The sequence below is a fragment of the Antechinus flavipes genome, chromosome 3, assembly GCF_016432865.1.
Source record: "Antechinus flavipes isolate AdamAnt ecotype Samford, QLD, Australia chromosome 3, AdamAnt_v2, whole genome shotgun sequence".
In the NCBI taxonomy this organism is placed as follows: Eukaryota; Metazoa; Chordata; class Mammalia; order Dasyuromorphia; family Dasyuridae; genus Antechinus; species Antechinus flavipes.
In genome coordinates this window covers 486,131,940-486,153,032 of record NC_067400.1, presented here as the reverse complement: position 1 = coordinate 486,153,032, position 21,093 = coordinate 486,131,940, and the positions used below count along the sequence as shown (strand labels likewise).

General features: G+C 34.4%; 1 protein-coding gene across 3 annotated transcripts in view; it reads right to left on the bottom strand.

The window, feature by feature from the left end:
* Positions 1–21,093, bottom strand: part of FAT3 (FAT atypical cadherin 3) — a 537,424-nt gene that overhangs the window by 107,230 nt on the left and 409,101 nt on the right. For 2 of the 3 annotated variants that reach the window (XM_051986800.1, XM_051986801.1), the window contains exons 5-6: positions 18,326–18,536; positions 7,649–7,788 (exon numbers count right to left, since the gene is read on the bottom strand). In XM_051986800.1, the coding sequence (XP_051842760.1) occupies positions 7,649–7,788; positions 18,326–18,536 (351 nt within the window). Of the gene's footprint in view, positions 1–7,648; positions 7,789–17,848; positions 17,918–18,325; positions 18,537–21,093 lie in introns of all 3 variants that reach the window. The other variant, XM_051986799.1, reaches the window with a different exon arrangement.

Genomic DNA, 21,093 nt, shown 5'->3' with positions numbered 1-21,093 from the left:
AGTAATAAGGCAGAGAAACCAGTTAGGAGCTATTAAGGTAGTTCAGATATGAAATAGAAAGGAAAGAAAAGCAAAAGAAAGCATTATCAGGGAGGGAGGGAGAGAAGAAACAGGGAGGGAAGGAAGAAGGGAGAAAAGGGGAGGACAGGAAGAGAGAGAGTGAGACAGAAAGAAAGTGACAGAGAGAATCTAAAGGAAGAAGATGGTTAACAGTGTCAATGCTCCAAGAGAAGTTAAGAAGAATGAGAACTGAAAAAATAAGACCATTAGATTTGGCAATTAAGAGGTTGTTGGTGACTTTGGAGAGAACAGTTTTAGTTGAAGGATAAGGTAACACTGACTACAAAAGGTTGAGAAGTGAATCAGCAGTGAAGTGGAGACAGAGAAACTAGCTTTTTCAAATAGTCTGAAAGGCAGGAAAGATAGAAGGCATTAACTTGGGAAGATAGTAAGGTCTAGTGAGGATTTTTTTTTTCAGTTTTTAAGAGGGAGTTCATGGATAATGGGAAGAAGAGAGAATAATAAAAAGGAAGTCTACAAGTTCTGAGGATACATTCTTTTCTCTTTGGTAAATTTATTGAATAAAAAAAAATTGAGATTAGTTTTACCAAAATGTCAAAATTTTCATATTTAGGGAAAAGCATTCAAGTTAGTCAAAATAAAATACTTCACCTGAAAAAAGAAATATTCAGAAAATCTGCTCTGACATTCTTAGATGTTCCGATTTCTACCAACAATTAGGAGCTCTGGAGGAGCATGCTAGTTTTTGCTTACCTTGTGCCTGGCCTAATTTACAGTCAGAACAAGTATTTTTCTGTAAAAGAATTTGTTCTCCTTCTGTCTTGTTTCCCACAGTTAAGGCATTTTCATATAAAAGACATAATGGGCTCCTGAACTTATAAACCAAGCAAAACCCCTCTCAAAGCCATTGTGTTCAAAATGGTAACCAAAAGGCCAAAAGAAAGACAATAAAATCCAAACAGGATAGAGCTGAATGCACAAAGTCTCTCCAAAGCCATTTCTAATGTTGCCATCACAAAAACCTTAGCTTTATTCAGAAAAGTACTTGAGTCAAATCTGGGCAAAGGCCAAACCAAGTTTCACAAATGCTCAGAGCATGAAGGATCCTTGGGGCTAATTGCTTGTTCAGGGTCTTGTGTTGTCCTTAAACCTTATTAATCACCCAAATTACTTGAATTCTGTGCACTTGTATATGCATTTCAAAAGCACACCATTTTTCTTTATAGCATTACTGTTTTGTTTGTTTCAAGGGCAATTTCCCACATATTCTCCTGTTTTAAAAGTTTGTACTTTAAATTCTCATTTTAGTCTATCTCCCAACAAGTTCTACTTTGATACATTATGCAATGAAGGTGACCTTGGAGTCTTGAATTCAATGTCAGCAGAATGCAAGTTCTACCAAGGTCTTACTGTGTTGGAAATGCATCTGGAATGGCTAGCCAATGGACTCTATTCTGAAATACTGAGAACTACAATGCTTTCTGCACAGAGTAAACACTAAATAAATACCTAGTAGATTGAATAGAATTATGTACTAGCCTAACTAATTTTGGGGATGCTAAGAACCTGAAAGCTGGTAACCAAATGGTAAACGGTTTTCAAGCATGGCCATTGACACAGGCAAGCTACAAAGACATAAAGTGTTTGTAAACTGCGCTAGGAGAGTTTATGCTGTCTGAAGAAATCATATATATTTGAAATATTCATTAAGTAGAAGATGTCAATAAAAATATGTTCTCCTCTCGTTTCCCACACTTAAGGAATTTTCCATACAAAAGATATCACTGGATACTGAACTTATAAAAATTAAAAGCATATTTCAAAGACAATATGTTTAAAATGTAACCAAAGGCCAACAGAAAAATAATTTAATCAGTAGTATGTTATGAATATTGTCTTAAGAAAATAGCTCAGCTCTTCTGTCAGACACTGGTTACATGATGCTAGGAAAATCACTTAAATGTCTTAGTTTCCTCATCTGTAAAATGGGTGGAAAAATGGGACCTGTCTTTCAGTATTGTAGTGAAGGTCAAATAAAATGATATTTTAAATGTTTTATAAACCTGAAGATCTACATTATAGTCATTATAATCATCAAAGTTTCTAACTTATAAAATATCAATAACAAGGTGATTGTCTCTATTATAAAAGAATAAACCATCAGATTATATTTTGAATATGATTTTTCCTATATTCATGTTTAGCTAAGACTTAGCAGAATGTCTGGCAGTTGTGTAACTCACTATTCAAGTTTGAAAATATTCTCATTCATTCTTATTTTGCATAATTCTCATTCTTTCCATGAAAATTCCATAGGAGATATTTAGCCTTTTTGGGGTGCTTATAATATTTTGAGAATACTCATAAGTCTTCCATCTGTCCATATAGCACCTCCCATTCTCACCACATAACCTTTTCTGGACATATTTATTCTTGATAATGTCATATACAACATTTCTCTTAAGCAGATTATTGTCAGTTATAAATGTATGGTGCATGGTTCATGATGACCCAAAGCCTGTTTAGTAGTAATTTCAAATGACTCAGCAAGGTGCGCTGATAGCTTAGTGTAACAGTTTTAACAATATTCAAACTCAAAGTCTTTTCTCTAACAAATTTTTCCCCTTGCCAAAGTGGATGATTAGAATAGTTTCCATTTCTAGTAAATAACTGCGTAGGCTTTGATAACAACTAGCATTTATGTAGTACTTTACAAATATGAACTTTTTCTTTTGACAAAACCCTGGGAATTAAGTGTTATTGTCACCCCCATTTAATAAATGAGGAAACTGAAGCAGGCAGAAATTAAGTGACTTTTTCAGTGTCAACTTAAGCCACAGAGAACTTCCCAGGGAACTTGTCTAAAGCCACAGAGCCAGCAGGTATCAGAGCCAGATTTGGACATTCTGGCTTCAAACTGACTTTCTAGTCACTCCGCAAGCCTCTCTTAAATAGAAAACCAAATTCTTTAAAAATACCATGTTATATTTTATAAAGTCAAACAGTCATCATTCTCAAATTATCCATTGTTTTGGTTTATTGGCTTTACTGCCTCCCTTCCATGGGATGGAAAATGGGGAAAAAAAGTCTTGTATATAAATCTAACACACATATGAATAAGTATTTAAGTATGAGGTGAACCAAAATAAATTTCCTTTCTTCCAACTAATCTTTTTAGCTGAATCCTGATTGGAAATAATTTTAATTTGTTAGAAGGATATGCTATCCTGGACTGATTTTGTAGATAGGTGAGAAAATCTGTTATAATAAAAATTTTCTCATAACTTGGGATATAGTGTAACAGGAAAAGGCTGAGTGAAAGGAAGCATGATGTCATAGAAAGAGCACAGCATTTGGAGTCAGAATACAAGTTTTTCTAGTCCACTAGTTCACTCACTAACCTTGGAAAAATTAGGCTACTTTTCATGGCCTCAGTTTTCTCAACTGGAAAAAAAGTGAAGGGATTGAAAGAGATTAGCTCTAATGTTCCTAGCAAGCTCTAAAAACATTGTGATTTTAATATGGTTTTGTGAATAATTAGTTAACAAACTAGAGATAGGACCCCATTAGTGAGAACAATGAATCTCATTAAGTAGTCTCATTATTCAAATCCACACTGCATATTTCTATTGGGCTAGAAACAATGATTCTCTTAAATAAATAAATAAATAAAAACACACGTGTGTGTCTGTGTGTGTGTGTGTGTGTGTGTATATATATATATGTGTGTGTGTGTGTGTATAAAATAACACTTCTAATAGGAAGGAAAAATCAGTCCATTGAAGACTGCGCATGTTAGAATTCAAGCTATTCAAAGTTATAATTCTGTAAGATATGGTTAAAACTATTTAATGAAACTCATTTTTTGCACTAATGAGGATCTAGCTGTAATGCTATGGTCACAAATGGTATTTCTTACTGAGACAACCATCTAGTACATGGCGTCTTTGGATTACAGGTACAACTTAATCCACTTTGCTTCTTTAGCAAATCACTGCAAATATAACTGAACTATTAACTAAACAATAATCATGTCCTGTTTCCAGATTATTATTCTTTTTTAAATAATATTTTATTTTTCCAAATACATGCAAAAATAGATTTTAATATTCACTTTTTCAAAATCTTATGTTCCAATTTTTTTCTTTCTCTCCTTCCCTCCCTTCTCCCTAACATAGCAAGCAATTTGATATAGGTTTAAATGTGCAATTTTTCTAAATATACTTCCACATTTGTCATGTTGCACAAGAAAAATCAGATCAAAAGGGGAAAAAAAAAGCAAGGGAAAGAAAAAAAAACAAGCAGACAAACAAACAATAACAAGAACAAAAAGGTGAAAATACTATGTTTTGAACCACATTCAGTCTCCATACTTCTCTCTCTGGATGGAGATAGCTCTCACCATCACAAGTCTATTGGAATTGTTTGAATGACCTTGTTCTTGAAAAGAGCCAAGTCTATCACGCTTGATTATCACATAATCTTGTTGTTACTGTGTACAATGTTCTCTTGTTTCTGTTCACTTTATTCTGCATCAATTCATGTGAGTCTTTCCAGACTTTTCTGACATCAACTTACTCCAGATCATTATTCTGAATGCTTACTGTATAGTTACTATATGTGGAGAAGACTTTTTTAGTTTTGGAGGCTTTTCTGTACTATATAAAATATTTATTTTACTCTAGAATTTAGGACATTTCTTTTAAATATAGCTGGAGGGAATGGGGAAAATGCTGATTGGGAGACCCAGACCTAACAATTTTCCTCCAAGGGACAGATAATCACCACCCCCACCACCCCTACCACCAACAAGAGGGTTAGGGTTTTGAACAAAAAACCTTTATACTTTATTAGCTCTTTAGGAGAAGTAAAGTTCTTCAGTCAAGCTTAATGAGATCAGAGTGGCTAACCATTGGTTGACTGAAGTATTGATCCTACCACTGGCTACCTTCTGAAAAGCTCTAAGCAAGGAATAAGATCTATGAGCTGAGAAAAGTACCAGTTTTTGGGAGCCCCGGTACAGAGAGGAAGGAACAGAGGAAACTCAACTGAGTAACCTATTTTGCAGAGGCATTATGTCTTGAGGATATCAAGGAGAAGGGAAAGGCTATCATCCTGGAAATGCTCAAGGTGTGAACCACCTGGTTCCTTATTGTTCCCTATATGTATGTCTTCCTACTAATGTATTCATTGTATGTTTCCATTCTTCTCACTGATGCTGTAATCAATGGTTCTCAAAGTATGGTCTAGAGAATCCTGGGGATCTCTGAAACCCTTTTAGAGGGTCTACAAATTCAAAAATAGTTTTTGTTTCCAATATGGTAAATGTCTACAAATATAATCCAGATAAATGAAAATGCTTTGGAGAGATCCTCAATAATTTTTAATAGGATAAAGATACTGAAAACAAAAATTTGAGAACCACTGCAGTGTAAATAGTTGTGGAAGAGTATGTATGCCTCAGTTAACAACAAGAGCTAGTATTTATACAGAAGTTACTATATGCAAGGCAGCTTTACAAATATTTATCAGATCTAATGCTGACAACAACCCTGAAAGGTAAGTACTACTATTATCCCTGTTTTACAGATGAGGAAACTGAGGCAAACAAAAGTTAAATGACTTGCCCAGGATAACAACTAATAAGTGTCTGAAGCCATACTAAACTCAAGACTACCAGACTTCTTGGAAATTATATTATGCCTGTCTGATTTTCTGGGAAGCTCTGCTAAAACATGAAAAGCTTTTTATAAAATGCACTTGGCCTTAACCTGAAATATGTCAGATCACAGTTCATGATTTCTAATTGGGCAAAAGAGCAAAAAAGTGTTTGGAAAGGAGACTGGAAAAGTGTTGTAGAATAGTGGATATTTATTTCATTGATGATGGTCATCTGTTTTATAGTAAAACTGTAAACTGCTCAGAGTTTTTGGCTTTTAAACAAATTTTAGATGAAACTTTTTTTTCTATTTTTTCTAAATCAGAACATATTTCTGTAAAATGTCACTGAACTGAACTTTTTTAGCTTAGGTTTAGTTTAGAAACTAGAATTGTTTAGGCGTAGCTGTGAATTGCCAGAAAGGACAGTAGATCGTTGAATTCCCAGGAGTTGAGTGGGATTTCTATTCCTCTGTCTCATGAGTACCATCTGCAGAAGAATGCCTGACAAACACAATTGTCTTATATGATGCTAACAATAACGCAGGGTTGTTTTTTTTTTTAATAAGAAAGATGTAGAGATGTCTCTTGAATGATACTAAGGATACTGTCATTAGTGTGCTTATATCAGTCATCTTCAGGATGCCAGCCTTTTTTGAGGGCAGGAACTATGGCTATTTTATTTTATTTTTTTTATTTATGTATTTACATGCCCAGTGTCTCACATATGACAGGCACTTTATAAATTCTGAGCTGATTTCTGGCTTCAGAATTGAAAAGGTCTTAATAGTTTCATCCTATGATCTCACCTAGCTTTAAAAAGCTTTAGAAAACAAGTCTTATTCTATTTATTCCTGGATTGTGAAGAATAGTTTTTTTTTTTAAAGCTGCTTGGTCTAAGTGCTCAGCAGCCATAAAACACAGCAGAAAAGAACAGAGAATATAATTCCACTGTTTATTTGTATTGTAATCAAATATGCCTCTAACTGTTTGTTAAATGGAGCTCAAAAGTAGTGGTTAGAGTTGCTGAGACACTGGTTAATTTAGGGACCTCATTTGAAGTGACTTTCAGGGAGACAGGAAGCTATTACTTTGTACTGATGAATAGTTTGTTTTCTATGTGGGTTGCTTTGTATTTGATGCGTTTCTCCTAAGAATCATATATTTTTTAACTGGAACAGCAAAACTGTGGCATCCACTATGATTAGGTCATTTTGATATATCTAGATTTCAACCTTGGTAATAACCTATACTCAAAAGGAAGAATCTCTCTACATTTCAGAAACAATGCCCAAATAGGAGATAATGGCTGAAAAAAAAGACATTTCTGTTATTGTCTTAGGAGAAATCAAAGCTTATGTCATATTAAAATAAAACAAAAGGAAAAACTGAGTCTTTGAAGTTAAAAATTTTCCACAATATATGCTAATAGACTTATTAAAAACTCCTTGTCAAAATATAAAGAAATCCTCAAAGTCTTACTACTTTCTCCCCAAAGTCCTACTTTGTTAGATTGTTCTAGTATGGTTTAAGAATACCATTAATAATGAATGAATAGTGAATGCTCTTTCTGTTACTGCCTCTTTACCCCACCAAAACTATTTTAAATTTGCTGTCTACATTTTGTTTATCTGTGTATGTTGATTCTCCCTAAGAAAATATAAGCTCCATGAAGATAGGGAATGTTTTATTTTCATTTTTGTATTCCCAGCTCTTAAAAAACAAGCTGGCATTCAGACAGCTCTTGATAAATGAATATTATATTGATCTAAACTGCATGAAAAATCAAGTTTCTTGTTTTCAACTCCAAATTGCCTTTCATTTGATAATCCCAAATAGAAAATGCACTTAAAATTATTTTTTAAAAATGCACTTAAATAGTAAAAAGGAGATAAAGTAGACCATAGAGGTAACAGTGCTGACCTGGGAGTAAGGAAAGATTTTAAATATAAATAAGTTAATGGTCTACCTGAGTGACAGCCACATTTGTTCCATCGGTGACTTCCACACTCATATTATAGATGGACCTCTGCTCTGCATCCAGAGGTTTTGCAATGACAATTGTTCCAACACCTTTCTCTGTGTCGAAAGAGCTGTCAAAATTTCCTCCTGATGATTTCACAAAAACAAAATGAAATTAGCATATTCTGGGAAATGATATATGTGCTAAATATGTACATATGACTGGAAGCATTTCTATATTTGACAGGCATCCCTATGGCTCCATTTTGTACAAATTAAATGGGACCTTTTTGTTTTAACCTAATTTATTTTTTTCAAAGCACAGCCTCTACAATGCAAAACAAATGTCACAAAAATAATGCAAAGAAAAGAATAAGCAGCAATATTGTTATGGTAACTGAAGCATAAACACTGACTATAAAAATATAAAGAAAGCTACAATCCCTTATAGCTCCTGTGCTATAAATCTGCAGACCCTGTAGGCTTTTGAATTCTGAATGTATTTTTTTAAAAGAGATAAACACAGAAATATCCCTATTAGTTAAAGTAAGTATATAAGTAGATGAAAATGAATTGACAAAATGCAATTTACATGAGGGTTGATGGTAAACCTTTGGTGGCTGATTTTACCCTCTCAGTCTCTGGGGAAACACTTATTATATAGAACTACATGATTTTTTGAGTTTCATTTACAAATTGGATCACCCTGACAATGAGACATAACTTAAGAGAGGAAATTGATCTAAAAATACAGAAGAAGAAAAAAACATAAATAAATGTTGAAAATAATTATTTTAAAGATTAGTGAATGGCCTTGCCTCTTACCCAATCCCCCACTTATAGGTATAATTCACAGTTGGCAGCTAACATTTTTAGGTCTATAGCTGCACACAATAGAAGGATATTATAGATGAGGTTGTCTACTCTCTTTACCCAGACCATCCTGATCACCCAAGGGGCATTTTATAATCCTTCTAAAATAAGAGAATTTGGAGGAAGACAAGAAGAAAATAGAATGAACACTGCAGCTATTTTAATTAAAAACGAGTAGTATACTTTTGCAAGTTCTACTATTTCTGGTTCTGAAATTTCATGTTGTCCATTAATTTTGTTCTTTGGCAGTAATTTCATTTTACAAGAGCAGGATAAGGCAATATGTTCACTGCAATATCTAATTTAGGAAAACCTGGCTTTTCATATATTTAGGATTCCTTGAATTTCATTATGCTAATCAATAGAGTACATTTCCTATAATATTACAGCTAGGAATGTACATGAGAGATAAAGAAAAATAGATTTTTAGTTAAATTAAGGTGATTTGATCTATTATGACATCAGAAAATGAGTACATGACTTAATTTCCCCCCCTGGTCATATATATTCCAAAACACTTATTGCCTGCAGCTGTTATATACACTTAACATTATTTAATTGCCAGCAAGAATATAATTGCCCTTGACATTTAATTAAATTTATGGACATACCAAGGTATAAGGGAATTGCTTTAAGATTATACACTTTTCCAAAAATTTCTCCTAAAAAAGATGTTATCTTCCAATTAAATGACTTTAATTGTTTTCCTAACAAACATTAAAAATAAACTCCAAAAAAATTCCAAATTATTTGAAGAATGAAGATTTCTAGACAATGTTAGATATCTGGGCTGAAAGGAAACTAGCCTTAGGACAACATTCACTTTTCAAAAGGAATGTTCCATACTGATAATCAGAAGAAATAAAATGTTAAGGCATTAATTTGAAAGCCTTAATAACTATCTGAAGAAGCAATGAAACTCCTGAGTTATCAGCTGGTACTCCTTGAAGAAAGTTTGCCAAGAAAAGTTTCACAAAAGTCAATGCTAAAAGATCTATAATTATCTCCCAAAGTCAACTCTAGTGATAAAGATGAAAATACAATTTATACTTAGAAATGTACATTCACATTTATGTATGTGTATGTATATATATAACATATATACATACATAAATATAAATTTCAGTACAAAATCTCTTTTTGACTTTTAAAAAATTGTGAAAGGCAATAAAACATATTTTCTTCTCTCAACAGAGTACTTCCCTCTTTTTCTTTAAATTTGAGGATATTTTGGTTTTGTAACCCTGGGAACCAAGTATTTTTTCCAAGGTAAGAAATGGGAGAGTTGTAGAAGATGGATATACAACTAGCACAAACACCAGTGCTTACACAAATTAGATCACTGTAATTTTTATTTTTAGTTCAGTTATTTATGAGAATGAAATTTAGAAGAAACATGAAGATTTTCAAAACCTTAGGCAGACAGTACTAGGTCTGAGTTCTTGTCCCCTTCCTTATAGATCTTTTAGCACTATGGTCTTCATTAAGATTTTCCTTAGGGTCCTATATAATCATATAAAATTAAAGCCATATGCTTATTTGCATAAATTTACATATTTTGCATGTCACATAGACTATGTGGTTTATCCTGTTAGTTTTCAAATTTAAAAAAAAACATTTTTTTTGGCAACTCTTAGGCTGTGTGTGTGTGTGTGTGTGTGTGTGTGTGTGTGTGTATTTTAATTTTGCTCCTTCTCTTTCACTCAACATACTGACCTACACTTAAACTAGAATAAATAAATACTAAAATAATAAAGAAAAGGAAGTCATAAAAAAGTCACCAGGCAACCAGGGGAGTTATCAGCTTCTCTTTGCAGGGATCTCTCCCTGCTAGATAAGTAAACTTTTTAATTTGTAACAGACTCTAAAATCTTCAGTGATTCGGATGATTATTTTCTGGCAAGGGGAATGGTGTTTGGACCAAGAGTTCATCAGCAACCCTCATGTAATGCAATAATCAACCACTTATGCATTCTGTTTCATAAACCATCTCATATCTCTCCCCTAGGTCTCAATTTTGTAGCCTCCATATTAACCCAAAAGCTAATTTCATTTTCATGGACAACCACAACCATTAATATCAAATGAAAAGATCACATGTTAGGAATCTACTTTCCCTTACAGCATCCCATTCCAACATGGAGCGCTCCCTCAAAGCCAGTAACAGACATGCAAAGCAGGAGTGTGTTGGGTGCAGCAGGGCTTGGCTAAACAAAAGTGGGGGAAACACTGCTGGGCTTTTCCAAAGGTCAACAAAGTGGGAAGGGGAAAATCCCAGCCTTGGAGTTGTTGCAGGAGTGAGGAAGATGAGGAAAAACAAAAAAACAAAAAAACAACAACAAGGTTGTGAACAGCTCATGGGGCAGATAATACAAGGCTGTGGAAGGGAAATTTCTCTGTATCTGCCTAAGGTCCTATCTCAATAGAATTGCCCTCTATACTAATAAAAAGGGGGATAATGTAATATGCAAAGGGAAGAAAAAATATAATGGATTTTTTAATTGGATCATCAAAAGAAATGCAGTAGATAAGAAAATTATAACAGTTTCAAAAGGTGTTTTCTATGAAAATACTTTAATTAGAAGGCACTTTTAGAATGTGATGGGATATAATTAGAGATTAGTAAAATTTTACTTGAGGTGGGGGAGGATGATACATGGTTCCCCCCAACCAAAGCAGACCAATGATATAAAGGGCAGAGATTCTCCCATAGGAAAGATTCTACAGTCTTCAGCATGCATGCAATCCATTCCTTACTATGTGTAATTTTTAAAATGTCAACTAAAATCTAGTAGCTACCAGAGGGGAAAAAGTGTGATGTGAGTAGCTTCCAAAATACAGAGATGTTTTAATCTAAATGAATTAAGGGAGTCACATACAAGCTGTTCATCATTCGAGTTCAAAATGTACACTGAACTTATGGAAAAAATGTTAAAATTAGCATGTTACATTTTGACCACGAATAATTTTTGGACCAGGATAGCAGCAAGTAGAATAATTGTAAAGGGCTTTAAAAAAAAAAAACCCAAAGGCAGGAGAGAGTAGGTAGACATCAGTGGAATGTGATAGGAAGCACTTCCCCTACTGAGGCTGGATCTCAAATTAATTTTCTGAAAATAATGAGGCTTCTCTCTTTTCTTATTTTTTTTGATCCATCTAAAAGTGTTTAGCATTTTTCATCCTACTAAATATTTGGGGTATTCTCTAACGCAAAATGTGATTGCTATGAGAAGAAGGAAGAGGACCCATTTAGAAATTGTTTTTGGTTTTTCTTTAAGAGGAATAAAACAAAGAGAAAAGAATAGGGTGCTGAGAGATGTAAATCTTGATAAGAGAAATATACAGAAAGTAACTAGCTCATCTAAGTTCAAGGAAACCTTGAAAAGTTTCAGGTATTCATAAATTTGGATGAGGAAAAATTACATCATTATTTTCACTAGCCTCTAACTGAAATTCACTATTTTCTTCATATATGAATGTAAACAAGCATTATTCTGAAAAAGGTTAATCCTTAGGGATCCACCAGGCTGCCAAAGAGATTCATTACACATGTTCACATGTGCACACGCACACACACACACACACACACACACACACACACACAATGTTAGGAATCCCTGTTCCAGGAAATATTACCATGAGGTAAATTATAAAGTACTATTGCTGTCTGGAAACATCCACTGGACAGATAATACATTTCAATGTTTGTGTTTTAACAGCTTTAGAATTGGCTGTTGTATTAATCAGTCACTAAATGTGACCTTGGGCACATCACCTGTTTGCCTCCGTTTCCTCATCTGTAAAATGGGAATAATAACAGCAACTATATCCTCGGATTATTGTGAGGATGAAATGAGATAACACTTAGAAAAGCACTTTGTGTAGTCCCTGGCATATAATAGGAACTATATAAATGTTAGCTCTTATTGTTATTAGTCTACTTTTGAGTAAAAGAATCAAAGAGAGAGTGAAGGATAAACTCAAATAATCTCAAAGCCCCTCGTTATTTTTAGATATGTCCAGAGCTAGAAAAGTCTCAAGCCCAATACTGCCATACCTGACACATAAAGTCAAGGTCACTACTAGCAGCAGCAAATGACAGCCCTTTCCTGCTTTCTAATCTTCAGAGAGAGAAATTAAAGGAAAATCAATGTGTTTTATATATACATAACATATATAAAACACACATATATATAAATATGGGGTAAATATATATATAATATATATATACACAAAATATAGGGGTAAATATATGTATATGTAAAATATAGAGGCAAATAAATATATATATGGATAAATATAGGTAAAATATATTCCAAACCCTATATAGAGGGAGACTAATTTAACTGTATGAGAACAATGTTCTTTAAAATACATAAGTGTTTCCCATCAGGGTAAAACATAGTGGGACTGAACTGTGAACCAGATTGCTTGCACACTAGAGAGTATGTAAATGAAGAAACTGCTGAGTAGTAATCACATTCCCCTCAGAAGTGTGAAGATACACGCTAAAGCCACCAAGGACTCTGTGTTATTTTTGTTCCTTCCTTTTTTTTTTTTTTTTTAAACTCCCGGGCCCCCTTTTAACAGAGGGAAGGAACGTGCTGTGCATGGGCTATTTAAACACAGAACAGCTGAACTTTATGATGTTTCTTTTTAATTACAGCTTTCTTAACTCAGTTCCGAGTGGTGCTTCTGTTTCTGAAAGCCCAGGAGAGTCTAGTCACAATACCACGATGCGAGGTGGCAATCTGGGAGGCACAGGCTGGTGTCTCTTTGGGGCTTTGCAAAGGGGTCTGTGGATACGCCATCGCCTTTGAGGATTCATGCAATCAGGAATCTGGCACATGAAGACATCAAAAGGCTTTGTCTAGTCTTGAGTGGGCGGAAAGACAGGGTAAAATGCTCTCTCTGCTTGGTGACCTATAACCATAATTTTAGCATTAAAAGCTTGCATAATCTGTATTTTTAATATGTACCTACACAGGGGATTCAAATGTAGGCTGCTCAGAATGGACTATGGGAAAACTAATTTCATCCTTCCCTAGTGGTCAGTTCTATCTCAGCTTCTTGGACATAGGATTCATAAGGGAAAGTCTCTTATTCATATTTATGAGGGCCAAAACTCTTATTCTATATACCATTATAACTCAGTCTATATACATTGTCAGTGAGCTATGGAGGCTACATCTATTTTTCTTAAAGCCACTGACAAAACTTAATGCTGTTTCCACTCTCAGAGGCAATATGTCACAAAGATCTGAGTTTAGAAACCATCTCTGAATCTTATTAGCTTGGGGAAGCTATGTGGTCTTTCTACATCTCAATTTCCTTATAAATAAATTGGAGTTTATAGTAAACTCTAGGACTACTTAAAGATTATTGTGGAACTGAAATGAGAAAATGAATATAAAGTGTTTTTCAAATTTTATAATTTTATATAAATATCAATGATTACTTTGATCCCAAGTTCATTCATTTTAGTTGCTTTCTTGGGGACCCTAAAGGACCTGACATACCTTCTTTTTAAAGTCTTGGGGGGACAAGTCATGCCTGCATTTCATTTATAATTTTTTTAAATGGCATCTCTGTAATCTTGGGCCCTGGCAATAGAAAGGATTGTCCTTGGCCATTTGGGTGAATCATAAGTAGAGGTTGACAGATTTGACTTGAGAGGTATATTTATTATGTCCTAAATGGAAAGAGACGCTGAATATTAGTTTTACAGAGATAAAGGAAATAATAATGATAACAGTGATGATTGTTAGCATTTATACAGCATTTACTATATGAAGGTACTTTACAAATCTCTCATTTTGACCTCCCAACAACCTTTTTTGGTAGGTGATGTCATTCTTCTCAATTATAGTTGAGGGAACTATGACAGAGAGTGGTAAAATGCCCAGGGTCACACAGCTAATAAGTTTCTGAAGCCAGATTCTGACTGCAGGTCCAGAGAGCTAACCATTGTGCAACCAACTGTGTCTGACTGAAGAATGGGGAGAATATCTGGGAAAATGCAATAGTAGCAAGTATTCTTGAAAGCAAGGATGAAACATTTGAATTTCATGAAGGAAATGGCAGTTACAAAGAAATTTAGAAGTAGGTAACTGGCAGAGAAGGAAGGTTGTTTTTTCAATGACATTTTCTCAGTTTCATGGGTTTGATGAAATTCATTCTTGTGTAATGCATGTGTGAGACAAGTTACTCTTTGAACAAGGAATAGTTCTTTTATGATAAAAAGAAATGATCACTAGTGTTTTTAACCACTGACTAAATAAAAGGAGGCAGAGAGGAGGAATAATGATATATTTGGCCCTCTCATAGATTCCAAGGATTAAGTGCACACAGAACTTGGAGAGAAAGATGAAATCGGTCTTTTTCAAGTCCATTTTAAGATAACAATGAGATGTTCAGGGAGAAAATATTAACAGAAAAGGTAGTCTGGTTCATATGAGAAAAAGAGAGAGGGAGGCGCAGAAAATATTTTAGGGATTCTAAGGGTAGTGCTTCTTAATTTGGAAGCCATAAGCTTATTTTTTAAAAAATTGATAACTGTCTCAATAGAATTGGTTTCTTTGTAAACCCATGTATTTTATTTTATGTACCTATAAAGTTGCATAAAGGGGTCCTTGAGGTTTTAGCAGGTTGACAAAGAGGCCTATGACACTAAAATAGTTAAAAAGGGAAGGTTTTTGTATCCCTGATGTTCTGAATCTTGAAGTCACCTAAGTGACATTTGTTAAAGTGCACTGAAATAGCAGATACTGTGGATATACATGAAAGCCATCCACATCAATCACCATAACAGATAAACTCTAGCCTTGAAGAATTTTAGACAGAGAGAGACCATCTAAGTTCAGCCTTCTTTCCTAGGTACAAAAGGGGATGTATAATTTTTAATGATTGCTGGACCAAGAGGCATTTTATAGAGAACTTTTATCCTGGAATACCCCTTCATAAGTGGACACTGAAAAGTTTCACTGATCTCTGGGGAAAGTATCAGGACTATTTTTATTTAGGTTTCTGCCAAAAGTTCAGTGTTCAGTGGGGGTAGGAATATATGAAGCGATTATTGTGATGATATATGGGATTTGGGAAACCTTGGTGAGGCTGGATTATTGGCTACCTGTAGTCTATCAGTCAGTCAATCAATAACAACTCTTCAGGGTCCACTAACTACTAACTAATGTATTTTTGGAGAGGAAAAAAGATGGAAAAGAATAAAACTGAGGCTGTAGGAAGGAGAGAATAAGAAATGACAATGGTGACATAAGAACATGCCATCCATTCTGACCCCCTACCCAGATTTGTGAATGTTGTAGGCACTTCTGTAGCAATCAGATAAAGTGGGACTAGCATAGAATGAAGAAGGAAGAATGAGGATTAGGAATGAGCAAAAATGGTCTAAGGAAGAAACAGGCAGGTTCCATTTGAGGGCCAGAATGAATGAAAAAAATTAATTTATTTATAATTTATTAATTTACTATAGCTCTGGGCTGAGTACTGCGCTAAGTGAAGGCAATACAAATGTAAAAATAAAGCAAGTCTCTGCCTTCAAGGAACTTACCTTTTAAGATTAATTAGCTTTAGTTTTTGAAATAAAGACCATAATTTAGAAAGTCACAAGGAGGAAGTAGATGATAAGAAAAAAAAACTATCCCAACTACTTTATAGTGTAATTGTAAAGTTGTAGTTTAAATAAACCATGATTTATTATATTCTATATAAATTCTAAATAACTAAAAAGTAAATTTCTATGTAAATAAATAAATGTTGGTGTCCCCAAATCCTTTGTGCAGCTTTATGCTTTGATAGCATAAATGTGATTTAAGCTTTGAGTAATTTAGTTTGCTTTAATAGTTTAAAACTGCACCAAGACATTGGGACACCCAGTTTTATATATTTAATTTTATTCTTATGTCTACCCTTTTCTTTCAATACCAACAATAACACTATTGTTAAAATAATTGTAAAAATATTGTTAAAAAAAAGCTATACTCAATAATAACTGCTATGTGAAAGGAACTGAAGGCACAGTACTAGAAGCAACTTTCAAAAATGGAAATATATCATTTGTAACCAAGATTGTGATGACTTGAGGAAAGTTATTATGGCAGAGATTGAGGTGCAGCAGTAAGAGAATCACTTAATGTGGATTTATGAACAGGCAAGTGATAAATATCAGCAACTTATATTTCACTGAGAGTGAAAAAATGAAAACAGAGGATACCTTAATGAAGTGGAAAATACTGAAGTATTTACTGAGAGGCACAAAGAATGAAGAAGTCCATATATCAGAAGGTGTCAGAGTTTTACAAATAAGGGGTCTCAAATGACAATTATGGCTGAACCATAATAGGATGGAACCATCAATATCATTTAAATATTATTTAAATCATATCAAATCAATATCATTTAAATAAAATTCAGAAGTATTACTAAGAAATAGAAACTAGAAAGACAGAAAACAATTCCTTTTCTAGTAAGATTTTTGAAGAGAGGAACTTTGGGCCATTTCTTTGAAACTATATGCAAGAAAATTATAGAAAGAAGAGTATAGGCAGGAATACACATGAAGTACTTTCTTGCTATTCATCCCTGAAGTAGGGAGATTTCCACTATTACTCTATCCAGTGGTAGATATACCCTTATAGAAGAAAATTATTCCTCTAGGATTATTCTTTTCTGGCTTACCAATCTCCAAAAACAGAAATGTCCCCTTCATTTCAGATTCAGGATGGGGCAAAACACTCTTCGCTTCCTCTCTTAGCAACACTCCTGGTTTTCTTAATCCTGTGAGACTTTAGCTTCTATTCACCTTTTTCTCTTTCTTTGCACTGATACTATTTCTCTCTGTCTAGCTTGGTTTCAATTCTTTCTTTCAAGGAATTTTAAAGCTGTATCCTGGGGTCCATGATGTACTTAGCATCCCATGTCTTGTCTGATGATTTTGTTTGTCAGCCTACCTCATGGGGACAGCAGTAAGACAACCATTCCTCTGGGGGATTTTAAGGCTTGGAATTGTACATGCAGGATGTTATTGCTGCAAAACAGTAGGGCTGCAACTCGACCTTATTATTAAACATTGAGAAAAACCTGGGCCAAAACAACCCATCTCAGGAGGAAGAAAAACACCCCACCCTCAAACAAAGGAAAGTAATTGGACACAAGTAATGCAATAGCTGTTAGAGAGGCATGTATGAAATCTATGGGCTGCACTTTACCCTGTCAGAGGCAGTTATGAAAGATGTAATTTAATTTGCTTCAAAAAACCCATAAAAAGGCAGATTGGATAGCTGTATTTTAGCAAATGTGTTTGCACTAAGGGTACCTTCTGTTGAACAGTTCTGCCCACAAGCTGTCTGTAGAATATAGAACATCTCTCGAGCATGCTTGCCACCTTGAAGCAGGGCAGTCGGGAGCAGAAAAAAAAAGAACAGAATGCAGAAAAAAAGGTGAAGAAAAGAGAGAAATGAAGGACAGCAAGTCTAAGTACCATCAATACATTAAGAAATGAGATTAGCAAAGTGTGACAATAGAATTTAAATGACACACAGAAAGACATTAAGATTGCAGTAAATAACATACTATGAAAAAAATTCAGCCAAAGAGCGCTTTCTGTTCAGCTTAGCTACAGAATCATAACGAAAGCACAAGTACATTAATTCATTTTACTGGTTCATTTGCATTCTAGCACTAAAAGGCTATTTAAATCTTAGTTCTAACGGTTAGTCTTCTGGCTAGCAAATCCAAAAAGCCAATGACTACATTATTTAATACCTATAATACCTTCAGTACTGGGACTTACCAACTACATCAAACCACAGAGGTATATTGGCTGGTTGCACAGACACCACACCCACAATTTCTGTCACTCTATCACTTTCCATGACAGTAAAGTTATAGAAGGGCTCATCAAAAGTCAGAGGCACAGGGGAAGGAGGCGGTTTCTTAATCCATTCGATATGGAGGCGGGCGGTGGAGGACTTCTGGGGACGTCCGTTATCCACTGCTTTGATCTAATCACAAGTGGAGAGAATATAGAACATGGCTTAAAGCCCTGGTTGATTTGGAATTCTCAGATAGCAACATACAAATTTACTTCCATTACTATGGCAAAAGGAGAACAAAATCTACCTACTTGTCTTTCAGGGAGAATCCATTCCAAGTTGATCTGAAAGCCTTGGGAGCCATTGCTGTGTTTTAGAACGTGAGAAAGTCCAAAACAAGTGACATGGGGACATGTGAATATGAGCAGTGAGAACAAGAATGGGAGCGACCAATCTGGTTCTCTGAGAAATGTGATTTCCTGGACAACAAGAAATTTGACCAGACTAATATAAATCTACATTTTTGGGGGAGGGAGGGAGTGTGTTTAGTACCTTTTAACTACCCTTCTCCCTGCTTCATATTTGTATATGGTTTTAGAAGGAAGAAGGATCCAGATGGACTTAGTAAGTCATATAGGTAATAATCATGTACAAGTGATGAATCTGTGTCTAGAAGAGGAGAAGTTTGTGAAAAATCCACTAAGAATTTTAGTTATACAAAGTCTGCAGTGACGTAAGTGAATTCAGCCTTCATAAAAGCTCCTGATACAGCCAGGGAGCTATTTCCCCCTTTGGACAATCATGAACTCTGACTGAAAGACTGAATAAAGAATTCATTTTTCCACTTTGAATTGGAAAGGAAAACTGCTAGGGTTTACTTGATACATGGGAAAATTACATCTGGTAATGAGAAGTAATACCAAATAGAATTTAAAAAAATTAAAATCACCCAACATAAACAAAAAGTGATAGACAAATATCACAATGTTCTATTAAAGTTTTTGGTAGTGGATTGGGAATTAAGTATACCTGTATTCAATGCCTGATTTCACTACTAACTCATTCTGTGATCATGGACAAGTCACTTGATATAGGAATTTAGACTATAAATTAGCTTACAACCTCTTCATTTGAGGAATGAGGAAACTGTGGAAAATACGTAAAGTTGACTGAAGTCTCAGCATCATAGTATCACAAGGTTAGAGCTGGGAGGAACTTGAGAAGTCATTTAGTTCAACTGTCTCATTTTATAGCTAAATAAACTAAAGAACTCAATGGCAAAGTGGATAGAACACAATGCCTAGAGTCAAGAAGACTCACCTTGAGTTCAAACCTAGCCTCAGACAGTTACTAATTTCCCAGCCTTTGGCAAATCACTTCAGTCAGTTTGCCTCAGTTTCCTCATCTGTCAATTAAGCCAGAGGAGAAAATGGCAAATTACTCCAATGTCTCTGCCAAAATTGGGGCATGAAAAGTCAGATATGATAGAATAATAACAGCAAGCTAAGGATCAAGATGGGGAAGAAATATGACTTCCCAAAATTATATAGGTAGCAGAATTTCATATTGGAACTCAGGTACTATAATTGTAGATCCAGAGTGCTTTCCATTTGAGCATTTTAAGTGTCATAATTTTTTTTCCATTTACAAAATGGGTACAAAGTTTTTATCCACTGCCTTAAAAACTCCTTTTAAGTAAAATATTTTTAAAATCTCTATGGGAAGTACTTTGAAAACTAAAGAAATAGAAGCTATTATTCTCCAAAATAAAAAGCACTGCAGATAAAATTTATATATTTTACTTCCTTAAGTATAAAGTAGCTATCTTTCACACAATCCTTATGAGATAGCATGCTTCCCCTGGTTTAGCCATAAATCAATTATTTTTGGAATGTGGTTAACAAGAATATAGGCCCACATTAATTGGCTGTGTGAAAATACAATGATAAGTAAAGCACTGTTACTAGGGATAAAGTTGAGTGTAGGGAAGAGGAACTACCTGACAAATTGCATAGTTAGCAGACACAAAAATGAGTTAAAATCAATGGGCTCACATATTAGCATGGTTGGTTGCCCATCGTTTGAACTGTAACTTAGATGAGTAGCCAGATACTATTAATATGGGATTTGGTTATAATGCATCTATTAGTGATGTTATTGGGAATCTACATTAGTCAGAACAATGACATTCATGCAAGTAGTACCTGTCCCTGAAACTCACAGATTAAAAGGGTCTTGTTAGAAAAAAGCTACAGCATTCAGAGCATATGGAACACATTAGGAGCATATTAGCTCCTTTTATCTACTCTGAACATTACCTGAGGGTAGGTAATAGGAGCAAAGAGAAGCCCATCCTCCCAAACTAATCAAGAATTGGCTGCATTAGGGTCAAGGATATGTAGGCCAGAGAGAACAGACTTGAAAGGTAAATAGGAACTTAGTACATGCATGAAAGCTGAAGTATTTTAGATTTATAGTTGGAAGGGACCTTAGAAGCCAACTAGTCCAAGTCCTTCATTTTATAGAAGAAATAAACTCAGAAAGGTTAATATATTAACATTAATTATTATTATTAATATGTCAGTATTTATAATATTAATATATTTCCAAGGCCATATAGCAAGTAAGTAGAAGAGTTAAAATTTAAATCAAGAATTTGAATGTCCTCTAATTCTAAATCTAATATTTTCCAAGGTACCACAGTGCTTCTCAGAGAGAAGAATTAGGATGAATTTCTTTCATGTTG